General features: G+C 45.0%; 2 protein-coding genes across 2 annotated transcripts; one reads left to right on the forward strand and one right to left on the reverse strand.

Moving 5' to 3' along the window:
* Window positions 1-1474: 1474 nt before the first annotated feature.
* Window positions 1475-6339, reverse strand: LOC123428391 (peroxisome biogenesis protein 22-like). The gene is made up of 8 exons (XM_045112587.1): window positions 6094-6339; window positions 5828-6010; window positions 5692-5739; window positions 2872-2928; window positions 2681-2782; window positions 2473-2538; window positions 1971-2072; window positions 1475-1883 (listed from the first exon to the last, which is right to left on the reverse strand). The coding sequence occupies exons 1-8, from the start codon at window positions 6202-6204 to the stop codon at window positions 1785-1787; spliced, it is 768 nt and encodes a 255-aa protein (XP_044968522.1). The 5' UTR covers window positions 6205-6339; the 3' UTR covers window positions 1475-1784.
* A 6040-nt stretch (window positions 6340-12379) lies between these two features.
* Window positions 12380-15705, forward strand: LOC123428911 (pentatricopeptide repeat-containing protein At3g50420-like). The gene is made up of 2 exons (XM_045113013.1): window positions 12380-15078; window positions 15373-15705. Exon 1 carries the CDS (start codon window positions 12380-12382, stop codon window positions 14603-14605), a length of 2226 nt encoding a protein of 741 aa, XP_044968948.1. The 3' UTR covers window positions 14606-15078; window positions 15373-15705.
* Window positions 15706-24672: the final 8967 nt, after the last annotated feature.

Raw genomic sequence — 24672 nt, forward strand, 5'->3', positions numbered from 1 at the left:
GGGAACCGAACATCTTGTTGAGGCTATAATACTACACTGGACCGGTTCTCCACCTTAGAGTGAAGGGTTTATAGGTTTAGAACAAAAGAGTAGGCGGAAACTCAGAAGCGGGAAACTTCGATGGGAGATACGGCGGTGCGAGATATACTCGAGAACTAAGAAGCGGGAAACTATCGGAGAAAGTAAGAAGCGGAAAATTATGACGGGAAGTGAAAAGCAGGAAATTATGACGGGAAAAAGTGTTGACGCTTGATTGAGTAGCGGGAAACCGGGGATTTTTTTTTGTCATTCTGATCCCAAAAAATCATAATTATACACCAAAAAATAAATCCATGCAACTATCGGCTTTGCCAAAGCCGACTAGGACTAATTGGTCATGGCAAAACCAATTAGTGGCCTATCGGCTTTGGCAAAGTCGGTTGGAGCTTCGTGAGGCCTATCGGCCAGACCAAAGCCAACAGGGAGTAATCAGCTTTGGCAAAGTCGGTTGGAGCTTCGTGAGGCCTATCGGCCAGGCCAAAGCTGACAGGGACTAATTGGCTTTGACAAAGCCGACTCGAGCCAGTAAAATTTGGTTAAGCTGATGTTGTATTTTTATTTAAAATTTACTAAACGACAATATTTTTGTAACTTAATAAGAAAGTGTATTATTTAAAAAAATAGCTACACTTTTAAAGCGATTAACGATATATTTCTTTTTTGCTTATGAATCATGTTAAAATTATTTTATGGATCATGGCAAATTTTAATAATTCACAAGTTTAGTTTCTTGATTATTTTTATAACATGTTAAAATTTATATTAAATGTAAAAAAAAGTAGTTAAAATATACCATGACAACTTCGGTGTAATCATGATGACAATTTATGTGTAATAGACATAATAACTTTTAACCCCTAAAAAAATCATCAAAATATATCGATACGAGATTTAGTTTTTAAAATCTCGTAGCAACAAATTTAATAATGAAAACGATTTTTCAATCAAAATTTCATTTAAGAGATAAAACATTTGAAAAAATGAAAAATTCAAACAAATTCCGTTAACATCATCTATTTTTGTGCCTATTTGCATGCATTTTTTTGACAAATAAAAAGATGGACGTGTCACAATGGATGGCTAAAAGGGCATTTGGCCTGACCTCTTTTAGCCCATGGACGGAACTAATTCGTGTCATACGTGTGGCATTTATCAAGGTCCAACATTACCTTTCAGTTATTGTAAAAAAAAATACTTTCTGTTAAACATGCCTTTCACTAAATCTTATTCTATAATCTGTCACTCCGTCAGTTCATTCAAAGTTCCAACTTTAAAATAAATACCCTTGTCAGGATAGACCTCTCAAACTCCTGGGACGAGCTGAGCAGCACGGTCAAATTTAGTCAGTTCCCATTCAGTACACTTGAGTGTAATATGAATGCAGGTAATACCACCATCTATAGTTACATGCACAAGTCGATTCGACCGCAGAAGCTCCGATGAAGAAGGTTCTCTTTATATAGAGGATAGTGCTTTGTGCCATGCGATTTACAACATCCTGGACGCACTGCCATGATTAACCTCACGAGTCTAACTTACAATTGTTATTAACTACAGCACAACTAGGAGGCCAACTGAATGAACCAGCGACAGCTGCGGTGACATGATCAGCAGCGGTTGCCTGCTTCACTTTATATTCTGATGAGGTTCTTCTGTGACGCTGGCATCACTGAATTGCCTGAAATACCTCGGAGCTTGAACCGATGGGCTATAGGGTGTGAACCCCTTTTGTTTTGGTACCGTTCTCAAGAGAAGAACTGCTCCAGGCTCGGAGAGTTAAATACATTGGCTGCAAGCTGTCCTCCTTCCATGGAGGAAACGAATAGTTGGCACCGAATGAACCGCTGGTAGCAAAAGAAAGACCTAAGGACGTGAACACCAGAAGATAGACACCTGTGGCAAGAGGAAATGAAGGGTGCAAGAAAACATACAGATAGTTGGGAAATTATCTCGAGGCTTGTGTCGATGTGGAAATCCGACTCCAGCTGCCGAACAAACGAAGTTCGGCCTACTTCACTGCTGCAAAAGAGTACCTGCAAACATACATGATTTTTGCTAAATAATAGATGCATCCCGAGCAACGCAGTGTCCAAATATAGACTAGCGAAAATATTCCCATGTTAACCAAACATTGAACGATATATTCAAACAATTTTGCAGAACTGACCAGGGTTCAACTAAAGAAACAACTTTGTATGATGTATGAACTACAGGCAACCTTGTCAAATTATATGCTCTACCATATATCCATATGCTATGCGTTTTGTTTATTCTGTCGACAACTGTTACGTATTAAACAGTGATTTTTGGAGGGAAAACTTTAAAGCGGGTCATCCATAAATATTAGTTACGATTCACCGCAACACCGAAATGATGTAGTATAGAAACATGAGAAACCGGCAACTATAACATTGTCTGATGCAAACTCATCACCTTTTCTTTCATCAAGCCACCAGTATTGAAAAGCCCGGCACTCTCCAGGGCCATAAGAGCATTTTCCTGCAGTTACGGATCACTCAAAGTCATGCTTACAAAATAGTCAAATTCATATTCAAAGGAATATTATCTTAACGTGTGGGTACAACAAAAATGTCCATGATAATCTTCAAAGAGATGCAAGGATGCACTATGAAATTTATACCTCACTCTTATCATCAAGTACAGTTTCCATCAGATAAAAATCACAGTATTTGGATATTTCCAGTAGTAGTTCCACCACTGAGGGCTTAACGATGGCATGGTTCTGCATCAAGGACATAAAGACAGATAGAAGATAGTTAGCAAAAAATATGGGAGGGATGCATCAATACCTTAAGAACATAAAAAAAACACCTGAAGCTCCTCAGGAGTTTTCTCCTCAAATACAATACCAATTAGTTGGCAAGTGACCTGCATGAACAATATTTATGAATTTCTGTGAAACTATTAAGAAACCATATATGTATTTTATTCATTTCAAGCATCACCAGTATTAGCAATATTCTTAAAGTGTGTCAGCATATATCATTATGGGTGTGAATGGTTGCCAGAGCCAACGGGCATCAGGGCTACAACAAGGTTGAGCAAGGTATGGCCTCTTAGGATGCAAGAGTGGTTGCCTAGTTTACACTCTACATTTCCCTTTAAAAGCTTTGTGCTCAACCTGGTCCTGGGGAGAGTGGTTGCCTAGTTTACACTCTACATTTCCCTTTAAAAGCTTTGTGCTCAACCTGGTCCTGGGGAGAAGTTGGTTGGTTGGCTGGATATGGGTTGGTTATCACCCCTGGAGTTGAGAAAGAATATTACGCCAAACTTTAGTACGGTATGTATTATTTTACCTTCCAAGCCTTCATTTTTTTCTTAGTGTTAGGAAAGCAACTTATCTATATTGAAGGCCCAAGGGGCATATATATATTACACATGACTTGAGGTGCAAGGAAAGTAAACATAGACTAATAAGGACTCCTAGACTAGTACTAATAGACTAATAAGGACTCCTAGACTAATACTAATACTTCCCAACACCCCCCCTCAAATGCAAAGCGTATGCAATAGCATTGCATTTAAAGAAGTGTAATACTAAAAAAAACAATGATAATCCAAATCCGCGTCTTGAGAGTGTTGTCGTAGCATGAAGAGTCTTCAAAACTTGTCGAGTCGCCGAAGGAGAGAACGAAGAGATGGCACATCATAGGTAGACACCGCATCACTTGAAGATACAAGATAAGTATCAAGAGAAGATGGGTTGTCAAAAGAAGATGGCACATCAAGAGGAAGACGCCGAAGAGATGGCACATCAGAGGAAGACACCGCATCACTTGAAGATACAACATAAGTATCAAGAAAAGATGGGTTGTCAAAAGAAGATGGCACATCAGGAGAATAAAGCATTGTGCGGAAAATCATAGTCCACGACAACCGTCGGCGAAAGAAGCTCGACGGATAAGGCACGATGAACGCAGATCGACAATGCAAAAGAAGTCCAGAAAATCCTATAGAAAACAACAAGGGCAAATAGGCCACAAAAGTTGTATAGAAAGGATCAGGACCAAAGAAAAGGCCGACGGACTAAGGTATGATGGACTCGCATGGCATGAGAAAACACAAAATATCAACGGATTTGGTGGACGCAGCGGAAAATATAGAAAACTAGAAAACACACACTAGATTAGGGATGATGGCAGCGGAAGAGAAAAAATAATATCATGGCGAAGAGAATAGCAGTAGCACGCGAGCTGGACGTGCGGGAGCAGAACATGCAATCGGGAGCTAGGCAGTACACGCCACGACAAGGTAGCATGCAGCAGCAAGCAGCACGTGCGTAGGAGAGGCAGCGGTGGCCAATAGCATCATGTAGCAGCAGTTTTTTTTTTTTTTGCTCTTTTTTTTTTGGAAAGCAATCAGTCAACGGATGTCCCTCCAGCCACGAGACGGCCAGATCGAGGGGCTCCCTCCAGCATGGCCTGCTTCCAACATGCTGCTGGGCCTGCTGCCGCTGGCGGACATGGAGGAGGTGGGCTAGAACCGCGCCACCGGCTTCGTCTGGCTGCGCCAGAAGAAGGCGCTCGCGCACACCTTCAAGCAGATCGGGCGACAGGTCTCGTACGCCACCAAGGTGACGGCCTTCGTCGAGGACCGCAAGATGGCGGCTGGGGGCGCGAGATCCAGCGGCGGTTGGGGCGCGAGATCCAGATGAGGCGGCGGTGGCTGGAGGCGACGGCTGGAGGCGGCGGCCGCCGGCCGAGGCGAAGATGGCGGCCGTGGCGCGCCACGAGGCGCAGACGGCGCGGAAGCTGCGGAGCAGCGACCATGAACAGCGGCTGGTGCAGGAACGGAAAAAAAAATTGGATCGTGAGGACGAGTTGCGGCGTCCGGAGACCTAAACCTAGGCTCTAATACCATGTTAGGAAAGCAACTTATCTATATTGAAGGCCCAAGGGGCATATATATATTACACATGACTTGAGGTGCAAGCAAAGTAAACATAGACTAATAAGGACTCCTAGACTAATACTAATAGACTAATAAGGACTCCTAGACTAATACTAATACTTCCTAACACTTAGTAGCCATTATCAAACCCCACTCTACACTCACCAAGACTGTCCCTCTGCGTCGGGTCCTAGGAACTACTCACACTCTATGGTATTCTCCGCATTTTGTTCTGTGGTCTTTTATGGTTAGTTATTATTTAAATCATTTAACTATTGACATGGTTGAAATGCGTGATTTCATTGTCCTCTCAATTAGGTACCAAAACAAGAGAAATTTGCATATGGGGTGTATGTAAATACATAATATTAATGTGCCAACCATGAGTTCGGCAGTGTACGCTATGTACAGAAATGTAACCATCACAATATGTCAATAGAGGTTCTATTCCATGATTACAGCAAGTGGTCACTAGGTAAGGCCAATGCATTTGAAGCGTCTTCTCATAGATCCTAGACATTTCATTTAGTACACTATTTAAGGTGAACTCCAACCACCAACACCACTTGAGAAAGATATTAGCGCTATTTATGTTAAATACAATATCCTATAGGCACAAATCTCCCTTTCCGTGCATCATCAATCATCAGCATTGCCATTGCACCATGTAAGTTTCAATACATATCTGATCTCCATACAACCCAGCACTGGAGAGCACTGAACCAGAGGAAGAGAACATACCCTTCTGCAGCCGCCAAGCCGCCTCGCCACGATCTGCCGGGTCGTCAGCTGGCCAGTCACAGACAAACCCGTCAGCAACGGAAACCCACACGGCACACCAAACAATGGCGACACGAGCACGGAGCAGATGACCCACCGTGCCAGAGTCGCCGGCGGGCTGAGCCGGGTCGTCGGGTGCAGGCGCCGCGGAGCCGGCGGGCGAGGGCCGCTTGGGGGCGGCGGGGCGGCGGGGCCGCGCGGGCGAGGAGGAGCGCAGGAACTTCCACGCGAAGACGACGGCGATGGCGAAGCCCGCGACGGCGCCCAAGGACCCCGCGCTCTGCCAGGTGAGCCGGCTAGGGTTAGGGTTGGGCGGGCGGAGGGGGAGGGGAGGGGAGGCCTGCGGGGGGCGGGGTCGCTTACCTTGTGGCGGAAGAGGAGGGCGACGAGGTCGGAGATCCGGCGGTTGAGGGCCCGGGCGACGCGGCGCACCAGCGAGACGGCGTCCTGCTCGGCGGCGGCGAGGCCCGGCATTGCGAGGCGGCGCGGGGAGGGGGCCGGGCTCGGGCTGCGCGGTGCGCGGGGCGATCAGGTGGGTGGGGGATCGCCGGATTGGCGGGGGGAGAAGGAGCGGGGAGGGAGGGAGGGAGTCGTGTGAGGCGAGCGGGGCCAGCGAGGCGCGACGACCTGGAGCACCTGTGCTTATCTTCTTCGCGGGGGAAGGAAGACCATTCTGCTCTGCTTTTGGACCCGAGCTGGAGTGCCCTCGGTGTTTTTGAGAAAGAAATAAAATCCTCTTTCGTTCAAGGATTTTATGGAATGATGATTGTCAAAACATATATTTTGAAACTTATAACTCATACAATTCTTATCTTGTACTCCCTCCGTTCCTAAATATAAGTCTTTTAAGCGATTTCACTATATGTCTACATACGAAGCAAAATGATTGAATGTACACTCTCAAGTATGTCTATATACATCCGTATCTAGTCCACTAGTGAAATCTCTACAAAGACTTATATTTAGGAACGGAGGGAGTAGTATGTGGGTCTATTCAATGCCGGAATTCAACCCGCTGCTTAGAGTATCTACAGCCCGGACGTGTCTATGGACACTGACCGGTCACATTTTAAATTTTTCCTCTTCATATGGAACTCTTTCATATTTCATTTCTCATGTCCATACAAAAGTATACAAAATATATCCTACGTACTAACTAGTGTATTACGCTTCTTCCTTGTCGGAAATGGCCTGATTCGTCTTCGCTGGAGCCTCAGTCGCCTCCACCACCTCCTACGCTGCCCGCGCTTCCTCCATCTGCTGCCGATGAAGACGCCTGGCCTCCGCAGCCGATCCCGAGCGGATGGAGTTGAGGATGGCCAACTGCTTCGGCCACAGATTGAAGATCGACGACGCCTCCTCTTGTTGCTGCACTGCTCCTCCTCGGGCTCCTCCCCCTCCTTGAAATCCTCCTTCGATTCCACAGGTAGGCGCGCGTCTTGGCTCCTTCATATCCGTTCCATATTTAGGCTAAAAATTAGGATGTCAGTCAACCCGAACGTTTAAGGTCGGTTTAAAAGGCTCGTCTAGATCACATTTTCATGACCGGACAATGATCCGGCGGCTTGTCGGGATGTTTGAAACGGGTATGAGGGATCCGGCTGTAGATGCTCTTATGTGGGTATTTATGTTTTCATAGTAGGATCCACGGCTTGGATTAAAGCCATAAAAACAAGTAGCTGGTGGATCAAAATTAAAACTAGCTCCGTTCCCAAAGTTACAGGCCTTTGCACAATTCACATCTGCTCTTGATAAAATGAACGAGTCAAATCAATTGACAAGGGGTCGAGAGGGTGATGCAAGAAGCTATTCCCTTTATAAACTAATATAAAACCTGTTTAGATCACTAACTTAGTACTACCTCAGTTTCAAAATTCTTGTCTTAGATTTGTCTAGATACGAATGTATCTAGTCACGTTTTAGTATTTAAGTACATTCATTTTTAGATAAACCTAAGACAATAATTTTAAGACGAATGAAGTAGTATTTATGAGGGAACAAGATGATATCTTATCCATTAGAAACTGAGCATGTAACTAATTTTTTGGACGAGTTACGTAATCACTTGTAATAGTCTTTCGATCGAAGCAGTGAACATATAAACTGATCTTCTACGCTGCAAATCCTTGTATAATTCCAAATGTCGTGACATTGTACTCTTGTGCTTTTTGGTTTTTCTTATGTCCATGTTTTTGAAATTTTGCGAACCAATGAAACCCCAAAACTTGGTCGTGTTTGTAAGAGGGTTTCTTTAAGTTCCGTTCTGCGGACGTTAAAGGCGGGAGGGGGCCATGAATCGGGAGCATGCAACATGATTGTATAATATATATTTTTTCATGGTTAGAGGGCATGAAAACTACGGAGGAATTAGGCATCATTTAACCCACTAATCTTCCTAAAACTGGAAGTGCTCCTATTCGATTGAGGCCACCGATTCCGTGTTGGGTTCCCGATTTCGGCCGTGGCAGGTGGGACCCTTTGGTCAGCTGTTGGGACGGTCTTCTAGTTGTCGTTGGGGTTTGTGTGTGCACGCCGCATCAGCAACAACAACGGTCAAAAGATCGAGAAGGCCAACATGAGCGGCTCATGATAAGCCCCACCGCCTCTTGCCATGCCTCCTGCATCCTCGCCACCCCGCCTCCCGTCCCAACATCCCCTCTACCTCTCGTCATCGTGCCCTCGATTGCCTCTTCATCGCCAATACCGGGCCATGAGAGTTGAAAGTCCGACTACCGCCATTTTACTAGGGCCTCTTTGATTTGCAGGATCCTAAAAACGCGGGAATGGAGAAAAACATAGGATTGAAATGGCATGCTCGTTCTTACATGTGTTTGAGGTTGTTTGATTGCATCATAGGAAAAAATAAGGATTCTTTTCAAACAGGTTTGAATGAATGTTAGAAATCATATGGAAATTAGTAAAAGAATCCTAGAAAAAAATTCTAACCAACAACATAGAAAAAATTCTTAAGGATTTCTAATCCTCCAAAATTCCTATGAAAATCCTTTGAATCAAAGGAGCCTTAGGGGTGATAATTGTAAAGGGATAATTTCACTTATTACACCTTGACACTTCATCATAGAAAAAATCCTAGTTGGAAGCTTGTCCCTTGAAAAGCACGTGAAATACAAATTGGGGTACATGGAGCCATGTCTTGCACAACTCATTCACGCAGCCTTTCTTAGCTAAGACATGGGCTACGCCATTAGCAGAACATCACATCCTCGTAACCTTCATCATAATTATGTTATGACCAATAAAATGGATAAGCTTCTTCCTCAAATTCTCAATAAATTTTTACACTAATATATGATGTTTTATTTAAATGAGAAAAAGACTAGACCATCAACAGAGAGAAGGATTGCGGATTTTAATTTAAGATAGAAAATGTGAAAACCAAGGTTTAAACCTAGGTCGCCTAGGAGGTACAATTGCGCTCCAAACACTAGGTTAAGTGCCCAACCACGATGTCTGAACAATAATAATTAAGGGCAACCAGTACCAGGGAACGAAGAAGAATTGTTTTCACCGTTACAAACTAAAATATCATGTACAACTTTTGAAAAATATCATGTAAAAACTAAGAAATATATCTAAGCCCTAAAAAATCATTTTGAACTGAATCTGTCATTGCTCGCTTTGAGTCACCACATCGTTAGAGGAGAGAATGAGGAAAAGATGATCATCAGCTATGACGTCCATATAACCAACAAAGAAATGGGCACATCACATGTCTAAGTTTCGCCCCACCTCCATCCTAAACTTCCACTCCACTCCCCGAAGGTTACGAGACATGTCGTAAGTCATACAAAAAAGGTTGTACGGAACCACTAGGGATCATATTATTGAATATTGATCCATGTTTCCTGTCGACCAATCGCGAGCCTTATGATTGGAACAATCTGATACGTTTGATGGCCTATTAAAACGATCTTGGGTGGTTATTTGCCAGTACAAATTTGCACTATACAACTTCCCCAAATCACATACTCAATGCTTGGTTTCACGAAACCACTTGAGGATTTGTACAAAGCAAATATTTCAATTAAATTTATTCAAATTTGCTTCTTGTGCAACTTATATTTGCTTCCACATTCGTTTGTAACATCGCGTCACAGTTTGCTTCCGCTAGAACAAAATTAATTTCCCCATTCACCGAAGAATTTGCTTTTGTGGTGAATAAAAGTTTTGCTTTGATTTAATAGAAAATTATGCTTTGCATAACGAGATATTTTGTTTCAGAACCATTGATATGTTGCATCCATCAACTAGAATATTGTTTCGAACCAAATATCAATCTGATTCCACCACCAGAGAAAAACAATACTTGTTTCGGAAACATCACTATCTTGTTTCCATCCAATAGGGAACTGCTTCCAACCTAATAATAATTTACTCCCAACGAGTAAAAGATTTGCAATGTCACAATTATAAGTCCTTCAAAAAATGGGATTTGTTTGAAAATAAAACAAAAATTGCTACTATCAAATGGAGTATTATTTGAGGGACATAGTAAGTCAATTTGCTTTCATGCATCAAACGCGTGCTTTTGAAAAAAATGTTAATTGCTTCCTATTTGTTTCTATACAAATTGTGTGAACATACCATCGAGTAAAAGATTTGCAATGTCACAATTATAAGTCCTTCAAAAAATTGGATTTGTTTGAAAATAAAACAAAAATTGCTACTATCAAATGGAGTATTATTTGAGGGACATAGTAAGTCAATTTGCTTTCATGCATCAAACGCCTGCTTTTGAAAAAAATGTTAATTGCTTCCTATTTGTTTCTATACAAATTGTGTGAACATACCATCAAATTTACTTCGACGCAGCTCCTCAAGGCATTGAAGCATAGTTAGTGCGCATGCCGATGTTGAAATAAATGGATAACGTCCAAAAACGTAGTAGCATGCCTCTACCTTCGAGAGTATTACCGCACCCTTGTTTAAGAACATAGGTTTCCTAACGTTCTTTGGAGCCTAAATGGCATTATTGAATCGAATCGACGCAAAAAACAACTCTTCGAAATACTCACAGTTGTCTTCTACTTCATGATGCCTAGATGTGTACTAAAAATGAATAATTGAATGTACATTAGCAAATACAAACATATGTTGCTTGCAACAATAACTGGACAAATGCATAAGAAATAATAAAGAAAAATACAACATAGTTTGCATTGTTTGACAACAACAAAAATTGGTACGAAAACTTGAATCTACTCTTTCAAATTAAAGATCGGGAAATAGCGACATGCATGTTGTCCACTGTATATGAGAATCTTAGGAAACATGACTTTTTCGTTACCATGTGCAAACATGATGCCTACAAACATTATGACACATGGAAATGAAGTAAACTGAACCCGGTGTAGAAGTGCAAGTTTAAAATGAATGAAGCAGAGGATACACAGATAAGATTGATGTATCATAACCATGTTACTTTCAAATAAACCGCATGCACTTACAAAGGATAATTATGACAAGTATGAAGCATGGAGAATTGGTAGCATCATATTCATGCAAATCTTGTCAACTGCTGCATAGTGGAAGCAAACATTGTTGAAATAGAAGCATAGAAATTTGAATATAGAAAACAATGTTATTCCCAAATGAATCATCTCAATAAAAAAAGTTACAAATTTGAACATGTAAATTAGCATCATATTCAACAAAATCAGTTGATGATTCAATGACTTTATATGTACCAAACCAAGATGAAAAATAAATGAATCAGCTAGGGGAGACAAGAAGAGGTGAAAGCCGAGTTCATACAAAATTGGCGATCAATGGTCGTGTCATCATTGCGACGAAGGGATGTCTAGCAACCTACCATTGGCGTGTGGCTGTCGAGGGCCTGAGTAGACGACTTGGTGGACGACAGTGCTGCGCGGAGATGTGGATGGAGGAGAAAAATCATACCCACATCATCGAGTTGTTTACGCAATGAAGTGGACAAAGTAACGAATCAGTCATATAAATACACAATTAAGGTGGACAAAATTCATCGAACTACTCAAAACGTACATGTATGTTGGAAATAAGGGAGGGCTATATCAAGATTTCTTAAATCAATACCTAGGTCAGATGAGGATGGTACATGTAGGGAAGGCCTAGGGCTGAGTTCAACAATGTTCCCCGCATGATGGATTCGTACGGCAATAGAGAGGAAGCTCTGACGCAGTGGACTGGACGCAAGGGGACACGAAGCATGTGTAAATGACCGGGCCAATGACGGAGTTGCAAGCTCGCTGGTCATGTGTGCCGTGGTTAATGCTGGGTGCAACTATCTGCAATTCATCAATGTTTGGAACAAGTAAAATTAATGCCAAAGTGATTATGGGTGTCGTTAGAAAATCAAACTATTTGGAAAATGGTCAGAGGCAATCTCAATCGTGGTAAAAAAATCATTGACACCCCACGACTAGTTTAATTAAGATCTGTTATGAGGCGTTTTGTTAGGAAGTGTTTCCTAAGTTGTATGCATTTTGACATGCTAGAACTCGGTCATCTTTGTATGCAAAGTTTGAATACGCTAAAACTAACTTGAATTTAAGTTAGGAACCCGAGCTTGGTTTGTAAGTTCAAAAATCTTTTACCATGGTTTGCTGCGGTCGAGTGGAACTTCTCTACGGCGCGACCGGTCGCTATGCTACGAAATGGAACGCGCGACCCCGCCACCGCTCCACCGATGCCGCCGCCGCACCCGTCGCGCCTCGGCTTCCACCCGCTGGAGCCGGCGCTCTCCGCCGCGGCCGACGCGCTGCACCGCTCCTGCCCGAACTCCCCGCGCCGCGCCGTCCTTCGCCGCGCGCGCGCGCTGCACGCGCTCCTCGTGGTCTCCTCCACGCCCTCCGCGCCCACGCCAGGCACCTTCCTCGTCAACCAGCTCCTCGCGCTCTACTCTCGCCTCTCCGCGCTTCCCGACGCGGTCGCGCTCCTCCGCTCCGCGCCGCGCCCCAACGTCGTCTCCTTTAACACCGTCCTCTCCGCGCTCTCCCGCGGGGCCCCGCGCCACGCGCCGCAGGCCTTCCGGCTCTTCGGCCAGCTGCTCGCGTCCGGGCTCCGCCCCACCGCGCCCAGCCTCTGCGCCGTCCTCCGCGCCGCCGGCGAGCTGCGCGACGGTCGCGCGGGTGCCCTGGCACACGCGCATGCCGCGGCGCTCGGCTTCCTCGCCAGCGACATCGTGCCCACCGCCCTGCTGCAGATGTACTCCGAGTGCGGGGCGCCGCGGGACGCCAACCGGGTGTTCGACGAAATGGCGACGCGGGACGTGGTCGCGTGGAACTGCGCCATGCACTGCAGCGTGCGGTACGGCTACCTCCAGCGTGCTCTGGGGCAGTTCTGCAGCATGGTGAGGGATGGGCTGGCACCCACCGAGAGCACGCTCTCATCGGTGCTCAGTGGGTGTGCACGCGCCGGGGATAGCCGCGGGGGGCGCGTGCTGCACGGCTGGGTGGTGAAGTCGGAGGAGCTTCATCCTGACACCCCGCTGCAGAATACGCTGCTCGGCATGTACTCCGGCTGCGGTGATCTGGACACTGCGTTGCATGTGTTTGACAGGATTGAGACACCTGACTTGGTGTCATGGAATACTCTGATCGCTGGGTTTTCTGGTGCTGGGGATGGATGGAGTGCTATGGATGCTTTTGTCCGGCTCAAGGATGGGCGGTTTGGCGAACCGGTTGTCCCTGACGAGTACACATTTGCATCTGTACTTTCAGCAGCTGCTGCTTTACCTGCAATGCGTAGTGGAACGCCACTTCATGCTGAAGTGGTCAAAGCTGGGCTGGAGACCAGTGTCTTTGTAGGTAATACACTGATCAATATGTATTTTACAAACGGGGAGCCAGGTTCAGCACGAATTTTGTTCGATTCCCTTCCGGAGAAAGATGTAATTATGTGGACGGAGATGGTTGCCGGCCATTCTTCGTTGGGCGAAGCTGAATTGGCCTTGAAGTACTTCGTTAGCATGCTTCAGGAAGGGTACAAGGTCGACAGCTTCTCTCTGAGCAGTGCTTTGAACTCCACAGCAGAGTTTGCAGGTCTTAAGCAAGGAGAGATGCTCCATGCTCAAGTGGTAAAAAGTGGTCATGAAGGGAATATCTGTGCCTCGGGAAGCCTGCTTGATATGTATGCTAAAAATGGTGCTCTCCAAGGTGCCCGTTTGGTGTTCTACACCATAGCAAAGCGAGATTTGAAGTGTTGGAATTCAATGATAGGGGGATATGGCAATTATGGTAATTCAGAAATGGCATTTAAGTTATTTGGTGAGATGATTCGTGACGAGCTGCAACCTGATCATGTAACTTACATATCCCTCCTTTCGGCATGCAGCCACTGTGGACTAGTTGAGAAAGGAAAGTTCTACTGGTTTTGTATGATGACGGATGGTATTATGCCAGGATTCAAGCACTATACTAGCATGGTGAGTTTGTTAGGTAGGGCAGGTTTATTGGATGAAGCAGTTGATTTACTGCAGAAATCCCCATTTGCCAAGAAATGTCCTGAACTATGGAGAATTCTGCTAAGTTCCTGTGTAGCATTAAATGATTTGTCTGTTGGTGTTCATGCTGCTGAACAGGCACTAGCGCAAGACCCAGACGATATGTCAACACATGTATTGCTTTCAAACCTTTATGCTGCTGCAGGAAAATGGGACGTTGTAGCTGAAATTAGGAAAAAGATCAGAGGGATGATGGTTGAGAAGGAACCTGGGCTGAGCTGGGTTGAGATAAAAAATACGATTCATGTGTTCTCAGCAGATGATGAATGCCACTCCCAGATCGATGACTGTCGTGGCGAGTTGCTTCGACTTAAGGGGAACATGCAATTGTTGTATAGTTCTGAAAATGAATTGCTTTCAAGTGGCTAAGTTGCCATGAATAGATTTCAGTGAAAGAGCATTTGACTATCGACAAGGAAGCCTCGGGTGAGTTTATTAAGATTAAAAATATGGTGCATGTCTTCTCTGCAGTGCTGAAGGTTGGAAAGGGCCACCCTAATGGTTGAAAATATAGTTGTGAAAATGATCTGCTGCCAAGTGGCTAAGTTGCCATGAAAAGATTTTGCTTAGAATTTAAATGCGGTTTTGACTGCTTTCCTCTGTGACGGCTACTAAACTGGCTTATGATAAGTTTTTCGAGTGTAACAGCTAAGCAAGAGAAATGAGAAGGTTTACTTATCAAGGGACAATCTACCAATTTAAGGCCCCAACTTAGCACTGTTAGCACCATTGGATCAAAGAAGGTTTACAGTCAAGCTGCATCAAACAAGTTACTGAGATGGAAGTAACTCACAGTAACTGAAGCATAAGTCTGACTTATGTTTGGTTCTGCCAGAGACTAGGTACATACTAAGCACTGGATTGACCAGCTGTCAAACAATTGCTCGAGTCTGCTTATAAAAAGGGACTGGAAGTTTGAGCCGATGCTATGGTGTCTCTTGCATTAATATGTCTGTTTGATTCTGTTTCAGTATATCTGTGATCACCAGCAGAATTTTGAGCTATAATTTTATAGAGCAGAGATATCTACATGCCCTGTGTTGCGCTCTTTTTAGTGTTTCAAAGAAATTGGTGTTGTTTTTGAGTAGATTATTTTGACAAGGGCTTCTTGAGTTTACACATTAATCATTTTTCAGGTGTTCTGGTTGATTCTAGGAAAGACATGCATTGATGAATATCAAAGGATACAGTGCCAGATATCCCAGAGATTGTATTGGAATTGTTTGAACAGAAGAAAAAATCGTTCAGCTTAACTAAGGGCATGGCTGTATGAACCAGAGTTATCTGTCCCAGTCAAGCCCTTCCCAATTATGAAGCTGCCTGAGGTCCAAATATTCCTTCCTCTGTGAAATCATGTCATTTAGACAGAGCTAGCCACCCCCTTAGATTTTGACTCATTAATTATTTTTCTTTGGTTTCTGAACTCAATACATATGATTTTACATACCCTTATCAAGACAACTCAATAACGTGAAGCTGTAAATTTAGTTACTTCTTATTACCTCCGTCCTGGTTTATTGGTCCTCTTTGTATTTTGTGCCAAACTTTGACCTTAGATTTAACTAACAAAATGTTAATGCATGTCACAAAAAATAATATGATTGGAAATTATGTTGAAATACAAATGCATGACATGCACTAACATTTTGTTAGTTAGATCTATGGTCAAAAGTTAGCACAAAATACGAACGGGGCCAATAAATCACGAAGGTAGCATGATGGGGTAACCGGGTTGAGATTTGCTGACTTTAGCTTAGCTGACTTAGGGCCAGTGGCATGTGCGGCCGCAAACATGCTGTCCCACCTGTCAGTGGCCCAAAGTCAGGTGACGTTACGTCAGCCAATCTTGGCCAGGGGTAACAATTTCGATCTATCATTGCTCTCTTACTACAGTTTCGTAATTTGCTCGTGCCCATGTTGGACCAAGGAATGATGATTTAGACATGAATTGTGTCTTAATTGCTAGTTGATGGACTGGTTAAAAACAGCAAGGTGATAAATAAAAAGTTAAGTAATCTTGTTGCCAGTTAAAAACTGTCATGTTGCCATGTGGAGCATGTGGGCTCAGGAGGAGGGCCACAGCTGCAGCAGTGTAGCAGTTTAGGAGGGAGCCACAGCTGCAGCACTGAGCCCAGGAGGGGACATTAACTCTTCCAGGGAATAAAGATAGCTCCCGTTAGTTACCTGTCTCTGTCTCTTCGTCTCTCTCTCTCTCTCTCTCTCTCTCTCTTTCTTGAACAAAGGGACTGACTTTGTCATTGACTTGAGAACAACACCCGTAATATATTTTTTTCTGTTTACCCACATCAATTCCTCAGTTTCTGTCATTTATCAGGCTTTCTGACAAGGGTATCTCCAAGGCAACAAGTTTGGTCTTTCCTTGTTTGTGTGTTCTTGATGCTTGAATCCATGCAGCCTTGTAATAAAGGTGTGAGTTTGGCCAAGAATTCCTTCCCAATTCCTTCCGACCTGTTCATTCCCTGCAGCAAGGTTTTCTACTTTCAACGCCTCCTCTCGTCGAAGAGGGGAGGCTATTATTACTTGTTCCAATTCTTGCTCGTCTATGCTCTACTCTAGGGGCATGGCAGCCATTCTCTGAACCAGACATGCCACCCCACTGACCTGGAGGCACTTCTTGCTTTTTCCAATGGGTGGGACAGGAAGGGTGCCAACCTCATCAGATGGCATCCCAAGGACACTGCATGCTGTTTCTGGACCGGCATCTCCTGTGATGTTGGGAGGGTTGTCGGGTTGGATCTCTTCAATAAGAGCCTCGATGGTGGCATCTCCTCCTTGATCACCTCGCTCGATGGCCTCGTGACACTAAACCTCTCCTGCAACTCATTCCATGGCCAGCTACCGGAGGGGCTTGGTCGGCTAGCGAGGCTGCAGATGCTCGACCTCAGCATGAACATGTTCTCCGGGCCGTTCCCAGTGAGGGAAGATGGCTTCCTAGCTATTGAGGCGGTGAACATCTCCTTCAACAAATTCACCGGACCGCACCCTACGTTCCCGGCGTGATGAACCTGGCGGTTCTTGATATCTCTAGTAATACCTTCTCTGGTGGCTTCAAGACCAGGGACCTCTGTGTTGCGCCTGTGAAGGCCCTGCGATTTTCCAGGAATGGGTTCAGCGGTGAGATCCTTGCAGGCTTTGGCCGGTGCAGGATGCTCGCTGAGCTCTCTATTGATGGCAGTGGCCTCACTGGGAATCTCCCCAGCGACCTGTACACTTTATCAGAGTTGAGGAGGCTGAGCTTACGGGAAAATCAGTTCTTTGGTGGTCTCAGCGAGTACCTGGGTAACTTCTCTCAGCGTATGCATATTGACCTTTCATATAACTTGTTCACTGGAGTCATTCCTGATGTGTTTGGGGACTTGAGGAGGCTGGAGTTCCTATGATAGAACATGGGGATCTTCTAGGCATAGATAGATCCGGTAGAACACATGACTTTACCTTGTCTTGAGCTGGATGAGCTCCCACCGGTCTCCGTCGGTGCGGTAGCGACGGCGATGACGAAGAAGGAGGGTTAGGCGTAGGTGGAGCTTCCCGTGAGCACCGCGCTTAACCTAGATCGGATAGGTATGTCGATAGGGGTGTGACGGCGGCGAATCTCGTAGTTCGTGCCCTGGCACCCCACCGTCCTTTGTATAGCGCGGGTCACAGGGGCCCACCAACCATAATGGGTTGGGCGCCCCCGATCAGGGCGCATAGATCAAGGCCCGGTGGGCCGTTGGGCCCACGCGGTGAGAGATCAACCTAACATTCTCCCCCTTGATCTCAACTTTTACTTTTGACTTTATACTTTCCATTTTATTTGTTCCATCACATATAGGCATGTAGAGCATGTCTCATCGTCACAGCTTAATTGCCGATAGAATCATACAGCTACAACACACTTTTGTTTTGAAACAAATTCATTTACTTTTGGGCCTCTTATAATCCAGGAATCATAGGCTTTCCATCAAACCCATGCCGGCTAAGTGTTCCTTGAACACACTTGGTGGTAAGCCTTTCGTTGGCGGATCCGCAAGCATATACTTCGTACTTATATGCTCGAGACTTATACTTTGATCCTGGATTTTATCTTTCCAACGTAATACTTTATATTGATTGTCTTGGAAGCATTACTAGACTTGTTGTTGTGAGCATAAAATACTGCAGGCTGGTTGTCACAGTATATCTTCAGTGGCTTGTGAATACAATCTAGCACTTTCAAGTCGGGTATAAATTTCTTTAACCATATCACCTGCCCGGTGGCTTCAAAACATGCTATGAACTCTGCTTGCATCGTGGACGATGCAACTATGGTCTGTTTGGAGCTTTTCCATGAAATAGCCCCCCCTGCGAGAGTGAACACGTACCCAGACGTGGATTTTCTATCATCTCTATCTCCCGCAAAATCTGCGTCTGAGTACCCTTTTATCTCTAGGGACTCAGATCTCCTGTATGTTAGCATGATTTCTTTTGTGCCTTGCACATAACGCTGAGCTTTCTTTGCCATCTTCCAGTGCTCTTGGCCTGGATTTGCTTGATATCTATCGAGTACCCCGGTGATAAACGCCAAGTCAGGGCGTGTGCACACTTGTGCATACTGTAAACTTCCCACAACCGAAGTATACGGTACCGTTTTCATTTCATCGAGCTCGTATTTATTCTTGGGACATTGGTGATTCCCAAAACTATCGCCCTTGACTATTGGAGCAGGTGTGGCTTTACACTTATGCATATTATACTTTTGGAGAACTTTCTCTAAATATGCTTTCTGTGAAAGTCCTAAGACTCCATTTTTCCTGTCTCGGTGAATTTCAATGCCCAAAACATATGATGCATCACCAAGGTCTTTCATGTCGAAGTTCGAGGATAAAAACTTCTTTGTCTCTTGTAGTAGACTAATACCATTGCTTGCAAGCAAGATATCATCCACATACAAGATTAGAAAAATATATTTCTCATGTTTAAACTTTGCATAAATGCAGTTATCCTCAACATTTTCTTGAAATCCAAACCTTCTAATAGTATCGTTAAACTTTATGTACCACTGTCTAGAGGCTTGCCTTAGCCCATAAATGGATTTCTTTAGGCGGCATCCCATATTTTCCTTGCCTTCCATGATAAAACCCTTGGGTTGTTTCATGTAGACATCTTCTTCTAAATCTCCGTTTAGAAATGCCGTCTTTACATCCATTTGATGCAGCTCTAAATCAAAATGAGCAACTAGTGCCATTATGATTCTGAAGGAATCCTTACAAGAGACTGGAGAAAAAGTCTCATTGTAGTCTATCCCTTCTCTTTGTGTGAATCCTTTTGCCACAAGTTGGGCTTTATACTTATCTACATTCCCATTAGAGTCATACTTTGTTTTGTAGACCCATTTGCAGCCTACTGTCTTTGCTCCTTTAGGAATAATCTCTAAGTCCCAAACATTTTTGGAACTCATCGATTTCATCTCATCTTCCATTGCCTCTAGCCATTTTGATGAGTGAGGGCTTTTAATGGGTTCTTCGTTTGTGGTGGGATCACCTTCTATATGAACCATTTCCGTGTTATAGACTTTATAACCAGTAGAAATAGCAGGTCTTCTTGTTCTGTTAGACCTTCTAAGTGCCTCATTGTCTGGCAAAATTTCTACTGTTTCTTGCTGCACTTCCCTTTCATGATCAACAACAGGTTCAGTCGGCTCCTGAAGGACAGGTTCCGGGTCTTCACCCATAGTTGTCATCGTTGGAGTCACAGTGGGTAGCGAGAAAAATGGCTCTTGAATCATCGGAATGGGTGCATGCACCCTTTTCTCCTCAAGATCAATTTTCCGAGCTACCATGCCCCCCTCATCATTTTGTCCTCTAAGAAGACAACATGTCTCGTTTCCACAAACTTTGTGTATCTGTCAGGACAGTAGAAACGAAAACCTTTTGGTCTATCAGGGTAGCCAATGAAATGGCAACTCACTGTCTTTGGATCTAACTTTCCAATGTTTGGATTAAACATTTTAGCCTCAGCTGGACATCCCCACACCCTGAAGTGTTGCAGGGATGGCACTCTTCCCGTCCATAGCTCGTGCAGTGTTTTGGGCACTGACTTGCTTGGTACTCTGTTGAGAATGTGAATGACAGTTTTAAGCGCTTCCATCCACAATCCAGTGGCATGTCGGAGTAGCTCATCATGCTGCGCACCATATCCATGAGGGTACGGTTACGCCTTTCAGCTACTCCATTTTGCTGAGGCTCGCCCGACATTGAATACTGGGCGACAATGCCAGTCTCCTGCAGGAACTTTGCAAAAGGTCCAGGGACTTGGCAATATGGTGTGTGTCGAGCGTAGTACTCCCCCCACGGTCGGACCTCACAATCTTAATCTTTTTGTCAAGCTCATTTTCAACTTCAGCTTTGAATATCTTGAATATATCCAATGCCTCATTTCTTTCTTTGATTGGATAAATGTAACCGAAGCGGGAGTAATCGTTTGTGAATGTTATGAATGAATCATAACCATCCACACTTTTCACCGGAAACGGTCCACAAATATCAGTGTGGATAATTTCCAGTGTTCCTGTGCTTCGGTTTGCACCTTTCTTTATCTGTTTTACATATTTACCTTTAATACAATCTACGCATTGTTCTAAGTCAGAGAACTCCAACTTTGGAAGAATTTCGCTTTTGATTAATCTTTCTATTCTCCCCCTGGAAATATGGCCCAATCAACAGTGCCATAATTTCGAGGAGTCGTGAGTTCTCTTTCTTTTCTTTTGTTCGTTGTTCGACGAAGAACGTCGCAAATTCACATTATTTGCATAATTCACTTTGTCACGAATTGATAACAAATAAAGCTCATCATGAAGAAAGGCATTGCCTACATAATCATTATTGTACCAAACGGTACATTTACAATGTCCAAAAAAACATTGATAATTGTCTTTGTCTAAACATGACACACTTATTAAATTCCTATTACATGAAGGCACAAATAGTACATCTCTGAGCAAAAGGTTGAATCCTTCGGTTAGCTCCAAGGAGACGTCACCTACAGCTTCAACTTCTGCTTGGACACCATTGGCGACTTCAATACTTCTTTCTTTTTGGCACATGGTTCTTGTCGAACTGAACCCCTGTAAAGAGTTTGCAACATGAACAGTTGCACCTGAGTCAATCCACCAAGTAGATTTTGAAAACTCTACATACAGAGATTCATTTACGAAGGAAACAATATAGTTACCTCTCTTTGCCATGGAGACCTTTAGCCAGGCAGCACAATCCTTCTTGTAGTGCCCTTTCTCCTTGCAGTACATACAAGTTTCCTTTTCTACTTGAATGGGCTTGTGCTGATAATGGATGGGAGCTTTGTCATGATCTTTGCCCTGTGGCTTTGAGGGAGAACCTTTGTTAGATGGGAAAACCTTTTTCTTTTCCTTCACATAGTTAAGGGAGCCACCATGTGAAGCCTTGATTCTCTCCTCTTCTTGTGAGCACATTGCGATGACCTTTTCTATATCCCATGTCTCGGGTTGCATGTTGTAGTTTACTACAAAGGTCTCAAATTCTTTAGGCAGCGAAGCCATGACCAGGTGGACGAGGAGAGCTGGTTTGATCTCCAGATCCGCATCCATGGGCTTAAGCTTGGCTGCCGTGTTGCTCATCCTTAGGATGTGCTCCCTTATGCCATGGCCACCTCCAGTGTAGCTCTTTGTTACCAGTTGTTTGATCAACTGGGTGGCATAGGTCTTAGAAGAGCCAGTAAACTGACTCTTTATCTTGTTGAGCATCTCCTTTGCCGTAGGGCACTCTGCAATTGAACCCACAATGGTGGTCTCAATTGTGTTCTTTATGAATGCCAAACATTTCTTGTTAGCATTCATCCATGTCCAGTTGCGTATGGAGTAGGACATTTCCTCTTTGCCACTATCCCATTGCTTTTTCTCCCAACTCTCATCATCCTCATCAGCTTCTCTGACTGGTTCTAGAGGTGCAACTGGCTGTGGTTCCACCAGAACTCAGTCCACCTCGTTCCTCCACTCAGAGTAATTATCCCCTCTGAGTGTAGGAACGTCCTTGAGACAGCTCATCAGGTGAAAACCTCCTGAAATCACAATTTAAGCGAGATTAGTACGACAATTATATGCATTAAATAACGTTGGTTAAAATAATCATACAATTGCCTATGCAAATTAATCTACATTATCGTTGGGCAAATGATAGAAATAAATGCATCTTTTGCAATATGCAACATGATCATGTTACTAAACAACGTTGGTCAGAATAATAGCATGACCACATTTCATATTTCATTTAGCAGCGGAAAACGTGAAATTAAAATTTCATATGCCTTTTAACTTTACAGAAAAATAATTCTGTCATTTAAAATAAAATTCGTGAACTTTATTAATGCTTTTATAAAGATCATGAACTTTCTTTTTCTGAAAAAACTATTTCATTCTCAGAAACTTTTTATTTTTCTTTTCAGAAAAATAATACTACTATTCTGTCTAAATTAACAGAAACTTTGAACATTTTTATTTGCTATTTCTAAACATATTTTCGTAGGAAAAAAAATTCCTAGAACTTCTTCTTGAATCTGCCCTAAATAGGCAGAAGCTAAAAATCCTTTTAAAAGAAAAATGGCCAGCATGGGCCGGCCTGGCTATTGTCGTCCTGTGTCGGCCCGCCAGCCAGACGCCTCGGCCTGGGGCCCCCTTGGCGCGACGCGCCTCCCTCTGGCCTTCGCCTGGGCCTGCCGGCCAGTCGCCTCCCCCACGCCTCGGCTCGGATGCGGCCCAACAGGCCCGAACGTCATCTAGGGTTTTGTTGGGGATCGACCGGGGCCGACGGTTGCCCGTGGTAGTCGCTTGGATCAAAACCGAGTGAGCCGGCAGGAGGGGGAAACCCTAAATCATTTCCCCCACGCCCGCCGCTCTCTCTAGTTCCTCTTCTTTCTCTAGCTCGATCCCGAGCTGTTCGTGGTGGCCGAGGCCTTCCCTCGCGTCGGCGGCTGCCATGCCCCGCCGAGGAGGAGGCCGACGGCCTCTCTTTCCCTCTCCCGTCTCCTGGCTCGTTCCCGAGCAGCCCGCGATGGCCGGGACTTTTCCTCGCGCCGGCGGCTTCCATGCCCCGCCGAGGAGGTTCCCTTGGGGCCCCGTGTCGCATCTGGCTGCTCGAGCGGCTCCTTGCCACTCTCTGCGCACCCTCGCGCGGTGGCTTCTTTGCCCCGACGAGGGGTGGCCAGATCTGGCCGACGGCTTCCCTCCCCTTTCAATTGCAGCGGCGGCCCCCTTCACTCCCCTTGCCGGTGTGCGCCCTCTCCAGAGGGAGAGTGCGCCACCGTCAAGCGGTGTGTTGGGGTGCCTACTTCCCTGCGAAAAGTTGGTAATAACATGTCCGAGACTCGGAAAATAGCTCCGTTGCCACCCCCCTCGCCGGCGGCGCGTCCGCCTTGCGATGAGCGCGGCGCCGTCGAGGGATTTGGTGATGGAGCCCTTAACCCCCGTGGGGTACTTGTGATTTTCTTTGCATGTTCCCTTCCTTTTGTTTGCCTTTGCCGGATCCGATCCGTTTTCTTTCTTTATTTTCCTTTTGGATCTAGATCCATACTTTGCCTCCGAGGAGGTAGGTTCTTCTTCCCCACACCTCGGCTTGCCGATGCGTGTGGGGATCGAGAGGAACAGGCGCGGCCTTGCGGCGGCGCTACTTTGCCGATGAGGCCCTAGGCCATCTTCGGTACCTTGCCCATCTAGGGTTCATGTCAGGGTGGGGAAAAGGAACTTGCTTTTCGATTTCATTCAACCGAATAAGTCTATAGCCTAGTGGCTCATGATACCATTGATAGAACATGGGGATCTTCTAGGCATAGATAGACCCGGTAGAACACATGACTTTACCTTGTCCTGAGCTGGATGAGCTCCCACCGGTCTCCATCGATGCGGTAGCGACGGCGATGACGGAGGAGGGTTAGGCGTAGGTGGAGCTTCCCGTGAGCACCGCGCTTAACCTAGATCGGATAGGTATGTCGGTAGGGGTGTGACGGCGGTGAATCTCGTAGTTCGTGCCCCGGCACCCCACTGTCCTTTATATAGCGCGGGTCACAAGGGCACACCAACCATAATGGGTTGGGCGCCCCCGATCAGGGCGCATAGATCAAGGCCCGGTGGGCCGTTGGGCCTGTTAGAGTTATAATACAACTCATGTACCCTTTTGTATTTATCCCAATATATAAGGGGTTTTCCTGCATATAGTCCATAACCTGTACATGTATATATATCGGCCTATGGCCTCATGGGAATACAAGTTGCTTATTCCTAACATGGTATTAGAGCCTAGGTTCTTTTTGCACGCGCAACTCGTGCTCTTCCCGATCTAATCTTTCCCAAATTCGTCTCGTCCCGCACCTCGTCGCACCGGCCCTCGTCCTGCTCGCCTCGTTCCCGCGTCAAGGCGGCTCCAGATCGA

This window comes from Hordeum vulgare, chromosome 2H, assembly GCF_904849725.1.
Source record: "Hordeum vulgare subsp. vulgare chromosome 2H, MorexV3_pseudomolecules_assembly, whole genome shotgun sequence".
NCBI lineage: Eukaryota > Viridiplantae > Streptophyta > Magnoliopsida > Poales > Poaceae > Hordeum > Hordeum vulgare.

Excerpts from the sequence above, each read along its gene's own strand:
- LOC123428911 (XM_045113013.1), top strand. The coding sequence starts at position 12,380 with ATGCTACGAAATGGAACGCGCGACCCCGCCACCGCTCCACCGATGCCG.
- LOC123428391 (XM_045112587.1), bottom strand. The coding sequence starts at position 6,204 with ATGCCGGGCCTCGCCGCCGCCGAGCAGGACGCCGTCTCGCTGGTGCGC. Across the intron at positions 5,740-5,827 it reads CCGCCGGCGACTCTGGCACG|CTGACGACCCGGCAGATCGT; the intron begins GTGGGTCATCTG and ends GTGACTGGCCAG. Across the intron at positions 2,073-2,472 it reads GTGGCTTGATGAAAGAAAAG|GTACTCTTTTGCAGCAGTGA; the intron begins GTGATGAGTTTG and ends GTATGTTTGCAG.